Source organism: Phyllostomus hastatus, unplaced genomic scaffold (assembly GCF_019186645.2).
Source record: "Phyllostomus hastatus isolate PE091 unplaced genomic scaffold, TTU_PhHast_1.1 phas_scaffold_442, whole genome shotgun sequence".
NCBI lineage: Eukaryota > Metazoa > Chordata > Mammalia > Chiroptera > Phyllostomidae > Phyllostomus > Phyllostomus hastatus.
The window spans coordinates 3,813,243-3,825,483 of record NW_025334030.1 but is presented as its reverse complement, the minus strand read 5'-3'; the positions used below and the strand labels follow the sequence as shown (position 1 = coordinate 3,825,483).

Below are 12,241 nucleotides of genomic sequence, written 5' to 3'. Positions count from 1 at the left end.
ATGCCAGAGAAAAACCCAGCTGTGGAGAGAGTCTGTGACAAGAGTATGAGGTCCCAAGTCTCTGTCCCCCAGCTGGATGGGAGGGGATAGATCTGAACATGGTGATGTTATAGGAGGAGCCTGGTGCTGGCCCTGTGACAGCAGGAGGGGCTGTGTCCCACACTTGACAGGACAGGCCATGGGCAGCAGGGCCAGGCAGGCTGGCTTGGCTTCTCGCCAAACTTACCCACCCCGGCCCTCTACCCCACCCCTTGGCAGACCATGGCTGGCAGGAAGAACAGTCTGCCTTTTGGAATCTGGATGTGTGCACTTGAGAAACATGGAAAAGACATTTATTACCAAACTATAAATTAGAGGTGGTGGGTGGAGTGGGGCAGGAGGAGCCAAGTAGTCACGTCTGGGGCCTCTGCTCTTTCTCTCTGTCCTCCTGGGCCTGGATTCGGAGTTCCTCCTCAAGGCGCTCCTTTGCCCGGACCACCTGGGGAAGGAATTACAAACAGCTAGGTAGGGTGGCCTGCAACAGACAGTCCAGTTCCAACTGTGCATCCTAGACCAGGCAGGTCCAGTGCCAAGGTGAGAAAAGGTGGCCTGGGGCTCCCCCAAGGCAAACAGCCCAGGACACCTGTGGGCTGTCACCTGGGATGAGTGGCTTCCAGCAACCCACCAGCCAGCAGTCCTCTTCTCTCAAAGCCATGGCTGTTGGGAGGTCTGCTTTTTAGGCTGACAGAGCCTGACACCTGAGGCAGCCAGGAGGAGTGAGTTTAGGGGCCCTCCCTGAGGTTGGGCACCAGGGAAAGGCCCACGTACCTTTCTACCTACCGAGATCTGAAGTGCCAGGAACATGGCTTACTATCCTCCCAGCAGCAAAAACCACTCACCTTTGACTGCAGGTAGAAGGAGCCGCCCACAGATTTATCATTCACCTTGAATAGGTGTTCATAATTCTGCAGAGGAGGGGAGATGATGAGAGGTGTGCAGTCTCTGAGTTATAGAGGCAGGGGAAGCTAGGATGACAAAGAAGGAAAACGAAAGGGCTCGACCCCTCCACCCTGTATGCCTGGAACTCTACACAGGAAGTTGCTGCAACCCTAAGGGGCAGAGAGGTGGACAGATACCCACAGAGAAAGGGGTTTGGCTGCTATTACCAACAGCTCTATGCCTATGCTCCTGCCTGTCTTGCACCTATAAACTAACAAGGGACATTGGCTCCCACAAGCTGGAGTCCCAGCTGGCTGCAGCCAAAGCCTCTACCCCACCTCTTCCTGCTAGGCCTCCTTTACTCTTCCCTATACTGCTGACCTGCCCCCCTACTTCTGGCCTGCTTCTCTCAGAGCTAGCCCAGTAGTCTCACCTTCTGGATATCCTTGGGGTTCAGCTTGGAGACATTGAGGATCTGCTGTGCCTCCTGGAGGCTGAGGCCAGAGAGGTTAGAGGCAGCTGCAGACTGGTGTCCGGCACGTCCCCGGGCATCAGCTGCGGCCCGGCTGGCTGTGTGAATGTGCAGGTTAGTGCTCAGCCCCCAGCAGCCCAGAGCTCCCCTGGCCTTCCATGTGGGTGGCTCACCCCTACCAGGTGGCATGGGAGAAGAGACAAAGCAAAAATGGCCAGAGGGTATTTCTCCAGGAATGGTTTGTTTTGGGGGAATAGTGAAGTGAGGACAGATTTGCTACACTGGTGGGCAGGGTCTGATCACGAAACCTGGAGCTTAGTCCACAGCCTAGACCACAATATTACCCTGTCCCTCTTTTCTCCATTGCCCCCTCATCCAGGCACACAGAAAGGTGGGGATCTTCAGGCTACTAAGGGAAGCAAAGTTGTGGGTGGAAGAAGACAGCAATAGCTGGCCTTCGGTTGCCTGGGCCACCAAAGCAGGCTGCCTTTGGTGATCACTCCCCTTTCAGTGACCCTAGATTCAGAAGTCAGCACACTTTTTCTTAGAGTCAGAGAGTAAGTATTTTAGGCTTTGCAAGCCAATTAGTCTGTGCTGTAATTACCGGACTCTGCCTTAAAAGCAGCCAGCTCCTTCCTGGATGCTCATGTCAACCAGGACTCTCTTCTACGGGAATGTCCCCGAGTCCAGCATCGCCCCCACACCATAGGAAGTGCCTCAGGCCACCCAAGCTGTCAGAACCCCAGCCCACAGGCAGTTCCTACATTCATAACCAGCATGGGCCCTGGGCCTGTAGCTATGGAAGCTCCCACCCCAAGGGGAAACAGGCGGGCGAAGCTTACCTGCAAACTCCTGCCGCAGGGCCCGGGCAAAGGCCCTGCCCACCACCTGTGCCCCCATCACAATGATCTGGGCCAGGTACTTGGCCTGTGGGCAAAACAGGCATCTGGTTAGCAGGTGGCAGCCCCTAGAGATGGTACCTGGAAAGGGCTGCAGAGTGGTAAGGCCTCTAGAGAGTTGAGATAATAAAGCACAGAGTAGCAGCCACAGTCTCCCTTCTCTAATGAACAGCTTCTGTGGGTGGCTTCAGCTGCTCCTGAGACAGCAGGTAAGTGGGTAAACCTGAATGAGTCCCCAGAGGCAGACAACCAAGGCTAATGGCTGCAGGACACAGAAGCCACTGGCTTCAGGAATAATACTGTGGCCTGGAGCCAGGACCAGGGGCCAGTCCCAGACTCGCTACTCACTCAGTTTGCCATCAGAGCCAACGAGGGCGCCTTCTGTGCTTCTGATATCAGCTGGTCCAACCTTCTTTCCACTGGTGAGAAGAGTCAGAGCCACTCTAATTCCCCCAACACTATTCAATGCACTCCATTCCACACAACAAAACAGCGAAACGCCCACAAGGCAGGCACTTCCATAAACATATCAAGGACCAGGCGGTGAGGAAGAGCAGGACATGTTCCACCACTGGCTCTTGCATTTGCCCACTCCCTGAGAGGCAGCGCTCAGACGATCCACCGGCCCCCTTCCTTGAGCCCCCACACCCACCAGGCCTCATGAAGAAATCGTCCATGCATGGCAGCACCACACAGCAGTCTCCTACTCCAAGACCACGTGGTTCCATGCGCCAGAGAGGCAAGCAGGAAGTCTCATTAAGTGTGTGTGACCAGAGGCACGGAGAGGCAATGGAAGACAGTGGCATTTCTACTGCGATGGGTTTTGAAGGGCAGGTAGAATTATGACAAGAACATTGGGGTTCACTAGGCAGAGGGACCAGAGGGAGCCAAAACTGGGAGAAAGCACAAGAAATGTCTGGGCGGCAGCCAGGACCTGCCTAGGGAACTTGCAGTGGGAGACCAGGAAAGAGGCTGAGATGGGCCAATGTGCAGATCTCACTGTGAAGGGAGATCAGGTACAGCCAGCACATGTGAAAATGACCGTGTGAATGAGACGGTACAAAGTCGGGCGCATAGAGAACGCACAGGGCATGTCCAAGTGGTTTCCCTTGTTCTTTGTATTTTTCTGTCATTAGATTTCCTATCAGTCAACAAGTATCAACTGAGCCAGGATGCCAGGCACTATGCCAAAAACATTCTATTTAGCCCCAACAACTCAAGATACTGAGGCATAAAAAGCAACACAATCAAAAAAGTAAAAAAGAGAAAGAAAAAGACACTGAGGCACAGAGGTGTTTAGTGACCAGCCCAGGGACACACAGCTAGTACTCAGGAAGGTGGGCAGGAACCCCAAAGCCAGCGCTGTAAGTCATGGCATCCCCAGGCTGCCCACTTCACACAGGGTGCTGGGATGTGCAGGGAGGGCGACAAAACTACCTAACAAGGAGCAAGGACCCAACCCTGAGGCCAAACAGGGTCTCTCCAGATTCCAGTGGAATCCACACTGAGAACTGGCTTTGTCTGGCCTCCAACAAACCTGCTCTTCCCTAGTGGATGGAGCAGGGCATGATTCTGGGCTATTGTCGGGAATTTCTGTAATAAATGGAAGTGGGTTTGGACTTCACAAGTGTAGAAATTTCAATTTCATAAGTCCAGTATTTCACATCAGAAACCAAAGCTCAGAGAAGAGGACAGGGCTGTCTTGCAGGTGTGAAGACAAATGATGGACACACTGCTGACTGGGAAGCCTCACCTGACCCCCCCACCAACCCTGCCTAAAGCCACTCTCAAATGGGACAGGAGGCTTTGGGATAAACTGCAGGTCCTGTGTGAGTGACAGAGGCTTACAGGCCACTAGGTGACTCCAGCAGGTTCCCTTGGCCTGGCACACCAACCCTCAGAACATACCTTCTTCTGCTGCCACATGCCTTAGTGCAACCCCATCGTACCACCTTGTACTTACTGGTTTACCTCTCTGCCCAGCATGGTAACTGTTGCTAAATAATGAACGTTAAGAACGAGGCTGTAACTGGGCATCTCCCCCAACTATCCCCTGCAGGCTTCAAACCAAGTGGCATGGTGGGCCCATGGTTCCTGTTGCCAGAGCTCTATGGCTGCAGGGAAGGCCGGGCTGGCCTGCAAAGTTTCAGAGGCCACTCTGGCCAAGGGAGCTGCCAATTGAGGCTACCAAGGTTCCTGTGAGAGCCATCTCCCAGGGGAGGCAGTATGGTATAGCAGTTACACAGGCAAGCTTTGGATCACCTGCATGCAAATCCCAGCTGTGAGCCCTGGACAAGTTCTCAACCTCCCTGAGCCTTGGGTTCCTCCCTCACCAACAATGGGGCTGCCCTAAGGATGAAATGGGGTAATGTTTGTAAAGTGCCTGGCTCAGAGTCTGATGACACTGTAGGTGCTCAATAAATGTTGGTTTTCATTTATTACTATTCTTTGTTTCACAAAACTTGACAGTGACCAGTTACTAGGGAGTAACAAAGCTTCTCCCAATAAAGCAGCTCATTTGATAGATTCTGTGATTATGGAGGGGAGGAGGCTACAAAGAGCAGGGCCATATTCCCAGGGGTCTCAGAAGCAGAGTAGAAGAAAAGTGAGAATGCTGCCTTCGAATTGGGACACAATTGCCTTGAATTGACACAATCTGGAATCCCAGCTTTGCTTCTGGTTAGCTGTATAGCCCTGGGCAAATTACTCAACCCCTCTGAATTTCAGTGCTCGGATCTGCAAAGTGGGGAGAACAATATCCTGCTCACAGGAGAGCTGTAAGGCCCTCAGGAGGCAATGCACTTAAGAACAAGAAGACAGACAGTGGCAGGTCCAGAGCAGCCAACAGCTGCCTTTGCTTCCCAACCAGATCCTATTTGGTGTTGAATGGTGTAGCCAAGCCTTTCACCCACCATTTCAGTAGCCAGACACCCGCTGAGCACCAGTTGTGCATCAACTATGCTCAGCACTGAGGATTCAATGGGGAGCAGAGCGCTGCCAGCTGTATCTACCACAGATGATGAAGACAGCCACTGGCTGAGACCTCTCCCAGAAAGCTCTAAATCATCCCATGGTCCAGAGTGACACTTAGGCCTAAAGACCCTCTGCCAGAGCAGCTGGCTGGCACAGCATCCAACTTCAGGCCAAAATAACAGTCAAGAAGCAGAGGTCAGAGCCACAGAACTCCAGGCCTGGGACCCACTGTGGACAGCACACATGCTTTCTCATGTGGGGAGTACTGTGGCCTAATGCAGGGCCACAGCCCCTCGCTGGTTCAAAGGAAGGCAGTAGTGTGGAGGTTGGGGAGCACTCAGGAATGTGGTTCATCCAACATTAATTGCATCAAGAAGGGAGCCTGGCTTTCAGACAAACCGATGTGCAATGCTTCCTTTAAGGCACAGTTCCTGGCCCTCAGGCTGGTGGGCATAGACAGCCACTGAGATTCACCCCCTTCTCTCATGGGTGCATGGAGATACATAGGGGGCTTCATTCAAGCCGGACCCCTGCAAACAGCTGCTGGTATCAAAACTAGGCAGGAAAGAGGTCAGGACCACAATTGTTGTATCTGTCATGGCATGTGCAGGCCCAGCCTTTGGCTGACACAACAGGTGCCTGATTCATATTTGAATGAATGTGACACTTACTTAACCAAGTCACCATCAGCTCTGCTGTGGCCAAACTGAAGTCTCACAATATCTAAGCACCCAGACAGCACTCCCAAATGCCTTCCACTCCCTCTTCTGAAGCAGAGTTCTAGCCATCCGCCCACAATACACACAACTCGCCACCACCACAGCCTGAAAACTCAGTCCACTCCCCAGCCCTGTCCAGCTACAAATGGCTTGTCTCGTTTCTTCTCCCATCACCTCTCTCCACCATCTATCTACTCCGAGATCAGCTTCCGACTTTTTTTTTTTTAAGATTTTACTTATTTACTTTCAGAGAGAGGGGAAGGGAGGGAGAGAGGGTGAGAAACACAGAAACATCTACCTGTGAGAGAAACATCAATCTGTTGCCTCTCAAACACCCTCAAACTGGAGACCTGGCCTGCGACTCAGGCATTTCCTTGACTGGGAGTCAAACCAGCGACCTTTTGGTTCACAGGCTGGTACTCAATCCGCTGAGCCACACCAGCCAGGGCTTCCCTACTTCTTTGTCGGATATCTCTGCAGCTCTGAATTCACATGCCATATAAGTCACTATTCAAAAGTGCATAATTCAGTACTTTTTAAGTGTATTCACAGGGCTGTTCAACTATCACCACTACTTCCAGAACATTTTCATCAACCTCCCCAAAAAGAACTCCATACCCCTTAGCCTTGAATATCCTCTCTTCTGTTCTGATACTGTCAAAACCCAACAGCCTTCAAGACTTAGTCATGTCACTCCCATCCCCCAGGGAAACCTACCCAGACTCCTCCTATTTCTACCTTTCCATGGCACTCGGTCTTTTCCTAGCAATATACTGTTTTAATTTACGGACTGACCTGCCTTCTCCTATGGGATACAAACTCCTCCAGTGCCACATTTTACTCAACCTTACATGTGGGAGTGGGTGTGAAGGACCCAGTCAATGAGGGCTCATCATAGGACCTCAACAAATGGCAGTGGCTACTACAAGGCAAAAATAATGTGGTGGGAAACGTGGAGTCTCAAGATACAGGAGCTGGACTCCAGATGTCTCTGACACTTGTGACTTTAATGGGGACAGTGAGAGCACTGACTTTGTAAGAATTAAAAGTCTACATAGAGCTTAAGCTCTTACGTTGTCTTTATCACTGTCAGTTAAGAAGTGGCTTCTCAAACCCTGAAGCAATCCTTTGGGGAACTTACATACACAGAACCTCTGGGGGTAGAGTTAAGGACACTGCATTTTTAAAGGGACCCCAAGTGACATGACACCGCCAGTGTGGCCCAGGTCTGTGGACTGGCTCTAGGTATCAGTGGTACCGCAGAAACGCTCAGTTTTCAGTGTCGCAGGACCTGCCAGCCAGTTCTGCCTCTCTACTGGGAAAAGCCTCAGAGCCCGTTTTCCCAGCTTTCAAATGAGGGCAATAGGGAGACAGCATCAACTAGCTCCGGGACACAGCAGGGGCTCGTGTGCCGAGTTAGACTCGACCTCGGGCTGCTCACACATGGGCTGGCGCACATGGCGATCACATCTGTTGGTCATTTCCCTGCCAGCCAGGCCCGCCCTGCCTTCCAGCCTGTCGGCTCTCCCCGGTTCCGAGGCCGCCAGCGCCCGCCTAGGTTCGCCCTCGACCCCGCTCCCCGCCAGGCACGTAAGGGGAACGCGGTGCCTGCAGCCCAGCTGGAACTCGCCGCCCCCACCCCGGGCCCGAGACGGCTTCCCCTTCCCCGGGCTGCTCCAAATTCAGGCCTCACCATAGCGGCCGCTCTACCTCAGGGGAACCTGCTCCAGCTCCGGCTCCGGCTCCCAAGGCCCCGGGCCCGGGCTCAAGGGCGGCCGGCGGGTCAAAGGTCAAGGGAAGCTGCAGAGAGCGCTTGCGTGACGCCGCGCTGGGCATGCGCGTAGCCCCGACCCATAGGGGCGGAGTGTCGTTGGTTACACGTAAAACGTGGGCGGAGCTGGGGGCGAGTCCTTTCTCGGACTCGGACTCCGACTCCAAAGATAACGCGGGACGTGTGACTTGCTGTTGCAGTAACCACGCTGGCCCTCGTGCTTGACCTGGTGCACCAGGTGACGCTGAATAAATCGGTCATGTGTGGGGCAATTTCTTCCCTTGATTTTGCCAAAATGTGTAGAACTAAAATATATGCAATAAACATAACACCTCACGAACAGAAGTGTGATGATAAATTCTCACAAATATTTGAGAAAAACTTACAAATAGGCTTCGTTCCAGGTTCCTATTTTCTACGAAGGAGAGCTCATTCCCTCTTCTTTCAAGTCTTTGCTCAAATGTCCCCTTCTCAATGAGGGCCACCCTGACCCCTGTCAACTTTTTTTTTATTATTTTAATGTATTTATTATATTTTTTCTATTACCATTTAGTCCCCCTATACTCTCCTCCCCCATCTTCCCAATGTTTTAAATAATGGATTTATTGAGATATAATTCACACACCGTACGATTCATCCTTTTTAAGTGTACAATTCAGTGCTTTGATAGGAGAACTCGAGTTAAATATTTTAGCTTCAGTTATAGTCAATAGGCTTAAGTGAGTAATGCATATGGAAAGCTATTATTCCAGGAACTGGTATGCATGGCCTAAGTGACTCCAGAAGGTCGACAAGCAAGTCAACCTTTGTGCCCCAGTATTTGAGCCATTGAGTTCTGAGGAGGGAACATCCTTGAAGCAGATAAAAAATTATTGATGAGGAGATAAATGCTGGAAAATCACCTCTGGACTGCAACTCTTATCTGATTAACTTTTCCCAAACCCCTTACAAACCCTTTCCTTCTCCCTATAAAAAGGTTGGCTTGGGATGAGATTTTAAGCCAGTTTTTAGGGTACATAACCAACCATCTTCTCAGATCACTGGCATCTGAATAAAACACCCTTAAAGATCCAATCCTTGCCTCTACTTACTGGTTCTGATTGTGACAGGCAGCATGAAATGCTGACTTTTCCAGTTTCACTTTTTAGTATATTCACAGAGTTACTAGCTCCAGAATATTTTTACCACCACCCCACCAAAGAAAAACTCGCTACCCATTAGTAGTCACCTCCCATTTTCCCCTCATGACCTTGTGACCAAGAATCCATTCTGTCTCTATGGATTTGTCTGTTTTAGAAGTTTCATGTAAATGAAATAATAATATATGTGGCCTTTTGTGTCTGGCTTAAACCTCCATTCTTTAAAAAACTTTTATTTATTGATTTTAGAGAGAAAGACAGGGAAAAAATTGATTTGTTGTTCCACTTATTTATGCATTCATTGGTTGATTCTTGTATGTGCCCTGACCAGGGAGAGAACCCAGAACCTTGGAGTATTGGGACAATGCTCTGATCAACTGAGCTACCCAGCCAGGGCCAAACCTCCATTCTTAATCCCCTTTTTCTCCAAAGCTGTTATCATCTTCTACCATATATCATTTATTTATTTTTATGTTTATTGTCTATAATCTCTTTCCTCCCACTAGAATGTGGATTCCTAGTAGATACTTTTATCTCTTTTCTTCACTCTTGGAGCTCTGCACCTGAAGAGTGGCTGATACATGAAAGGCAACTACCGAATGTTTGCTGAATGAATGAAAGTTAGGTTGCTTTGTGCTATTAAGGACCACGGCCCTTCTTTCCCTTCCTCCAACTCTCCAAATTCTTTCTTCTCTCAGCACCCAGGACACTCTCCCCTTTGTATGAAACATTCTCACAGCTCTCTCTGTGGCTTCTCGGCTTTTAGGTCTTAGCTCCCAGCTTAAATGTCACCTTCTCAGGCCATGAACACCTTATTCCCCCTGCATCCCAGTTGTTCCCTTCCACATAACTTATCTTCTTTTTTAAAGTTTTCATTTATTTATTTTTAGAGAGAGGGGAAGGGAAGGAGAAAGAGAGGGAGAAAAACATCAATGTGTGGTTGCCTCTCAAACACGATCTACCGGGGACCTGGCCCACAACCCAGGCATGTGCCCTGACTGGGGATCCAGCTGGCGACGACCCTCTGGTTCACAGGCCCACTCTCAATCCACTGAGCTACACCAGCCAGGGCTAAGTTATCTTCTTTACAGTTCTATTTGCTTAGTTGCACAGTCTGGCTCCCCTGCATAATACGACTATAATAAGTACCTTGAGAGGCTCATGTCAACCCCATCTATTTTACAGTATCTATAATCCAGAGCACTGCTGAATGCCTCTGTGTTAGATGAATGAATGAACTCTGAGGAGGATGTAGCTGAGATGGCCTTGAAAGCAAAATGAGCCTAGGATCAGGGGGAACCCTCAGTATAGACTCCTGTCCCCTTCCCTTCCCAGCAAGCCTAGAGACCACAGCAGCACAAGAGGTGGCCAGCATAGAAAAGTTTAATTGTTGAAATTATTCCAGGCATATGCAGGCCAGCCCCTGTAGGGCTCATACCCCCTTAATCAGGCCACCAGCCTATGATGCTGCCTTCTCCTGCTTCGAGCCTGGGGAACAGGGTGACTGTTCCCAGACCTCTGACACTGATGCTACTCCAAATGGCCTGGCAGGGGGCCAGCCCCCAAGGCCTTTGGCCAGAGTGGGATAGCAGGCAAGATGAGGTGGCATGTAATAACTGAAGGTGCTAGGTGAAGGCAGCTCAGGTCAGAGTAGGGAGACAGGGAGCCCAGGGCCTGCCCAGGGACATGCTACTGGCTGCCCGCCTCATCCCACCCCCATGCTTCTGGATCCACATGCTAGCAGGCAGCTGAGGAGAAGTGGGCAGTACCGGAGAAAGCAGAGGTGCAGATAATCCATGGGTGTTTTAGCAGGACCCAGAAGACATGGATGTGCCCAAGGCCCAAGGAAAGCCAGGGCTTCTGGGATGAGTTTTGCCAGAGCCAAGATGTGCCTTCCAGTTTGAGGGTAAGATATGAGGTGTGCAGGGGCACTAGGTGGTTCTAGAAGGTGGCAACGGCAGGTGAGACCAGAGGTGGCTTAGTGGGCAGACTAGTCCTAGGAAGATAAACCAAGAAGTGAGAGGGAGTTGAGGGGGCGTGGGTAAGGGAGGTGGCACATGCTGCAGGGGTGAGCAGGGGAGGGATGGGATGCCAGGGCCACTCATTCACTCACCCACTCGTCCTCGTCCACACCTTCGAAGGAGTCCTGGGGGAGTGGGTCCTCCCGATTCCCCAGCTTTGCCACCATGGCATTCAGCAGCTGGGAGAGTAGACAGAAGAGGTAAGAAGGGAATAGGACTTTGACCCCAGGAATGTCAGACCCCACTTTAAACCTCATCAAGGTTGTGAAAGAGCCATTTTCATTAAAGTGGACAGTTTCCATTGAAAAAGACAGCTCTACAGAGCTGGGGAGTCAGAGGCAGACAGATTGTGACACACAGCACTGGAGTCACAAGGCAGCTAGCTATCCCTGAACTTTGCCTCAGAGGCTCAAGTGTGCACCAGGGTCCCAAATGCACTTGGGTCCAAAACCTCTGGTTCTGGTTAGGTTGGGACAGGCCAACACAGGGCCTTTCTCTGCCCTGACTTCCCAAGTTCCGTGTCTCATGGGGGGGGCAGCAGTCAACTTCAGCACTCTGGAAGGTCTCCCCAGCAAGCTCTTCAACTGAGAGGGGTATGACACTGGCTCCTGTCCCAGTCTGGGTTGGGCTAGAGAACTGAAGAGCAACTGAGGGGACCCTGTGCCCTCCTCATGGCCAGCCGTGTCCCATGCCTACCTCTTCCTTCTTTTGCTGGTCTGACTTCTCTTCCAGGTAGAGTGCTGAGGATGGAGCCCTCCGGGCAGGGGCTTCACGGGGGGCCTGGCTCACTGTGGTGGAGCAAGGACACGCATCAGGCATAAATGTCCCTTTGGTGGGGGCTCTTTGCCCAGCCTTTGGACCCAGCCACCTAGGGGATTCTGTGGCAGAGACTCCCAGAGATGGCATTAATAGCTACTCAACCCTCTTTTCACAAGGCCTGCCCTGAACACCAGGCTGCATGTGTGCGTGAGTGAGTGAGTGTATTTGGAGTGGGGACTTGTGATGACAACACAGACCCTGAACTCTATCCTCCAGTGGCTTAGAGACTGAGCCTGTAGATGCAGCCACCCCATTCTTAGGAGCCCCAGAAGTTTCTGCACACCAGCAGGGACAGAGGATCTGTTTTCTGACCCTTTCTTGAGTCCCCACCCGCTTCCTGCTTTCTACCCACTACAGTCCCTCGTCCTACCTGGGGTCATGCCAGGGGGCTGCAGGCTGAGAAGCCGGGGCTGTCTGTTAGCACCTCCCAGCCAGGCTTTGGCATTGAGCGCCGGCTCCCAGCTCACAGCCGTGTCTGGGAACACATCATCTTGGAAGAACTCTTTCTGC

The 12,241-nt window shown here is 51.4% G+C and overlaps 2 protein-coding genes across 4 annotated transcripts in view; both read right to left on the bottom strand.

Annotated features, from left to right (window-relative positions):
• Window positions 1-316: 316 nt before the first annotated feature.
• On the bottom strand, window positions 317-7,820 carry PAM16 (presequence translocase associated motor 16). Its single transcript, XM_045820661.1, has 5 exons — window positions 7,675-7,820; window positions 2,233-2,317; window positions 1,352-1,488; window positions 879-944; window positions 317-478 (listed from the first exon to the last, which is right to left on the bottom strand). Exons 1-5 carry the CDS (start codon window positions 7,675-7,677, stop codon window positions 392-394), a joined length of 378 nt encoding a protein of 125 aa, XP_045676617.1. The 5' UTR covers window positions 7,678-7,820; the 3' UTR covers window positions 317-391.
• A 2,025-nt stretch (window positions 7,821-9,845) lies between these two features.
• LOC123807103 (coronin-7) overlaps window positions 9,846-12,241 on the bottom strand; it is a 56,080-nt gene continuing 53,684 nt past the window's right edge. For all 3 annotated transcript variants that reach the window (XM_045820656.1, XM_045820654.1, XM_045820655.1), the window contains 4 exons: window positions 12,102-12,237; window positions 11,609-11,700; window positions 11,005-11,091; window positions 9,846-10,887 (listed from right to left, as the gene is read on the bottom strand). In XM_045820656.1, the coding sequence (XP_045676612.1) occupies window positions 10,882-10,887; window positions 11,005-11,091; window positions 11,609-11,700; window positions 12,102-12,237 (321 nt within the window). In that variant the 3' untranslated portion in view covers window positions 9,846-10,881. The remainder of the gene's footprint in view (window positions 10,888-11,004; window positions 11,092-11,608; window positions 11,701-12,101; window positions 12,238-12,241) is intronic.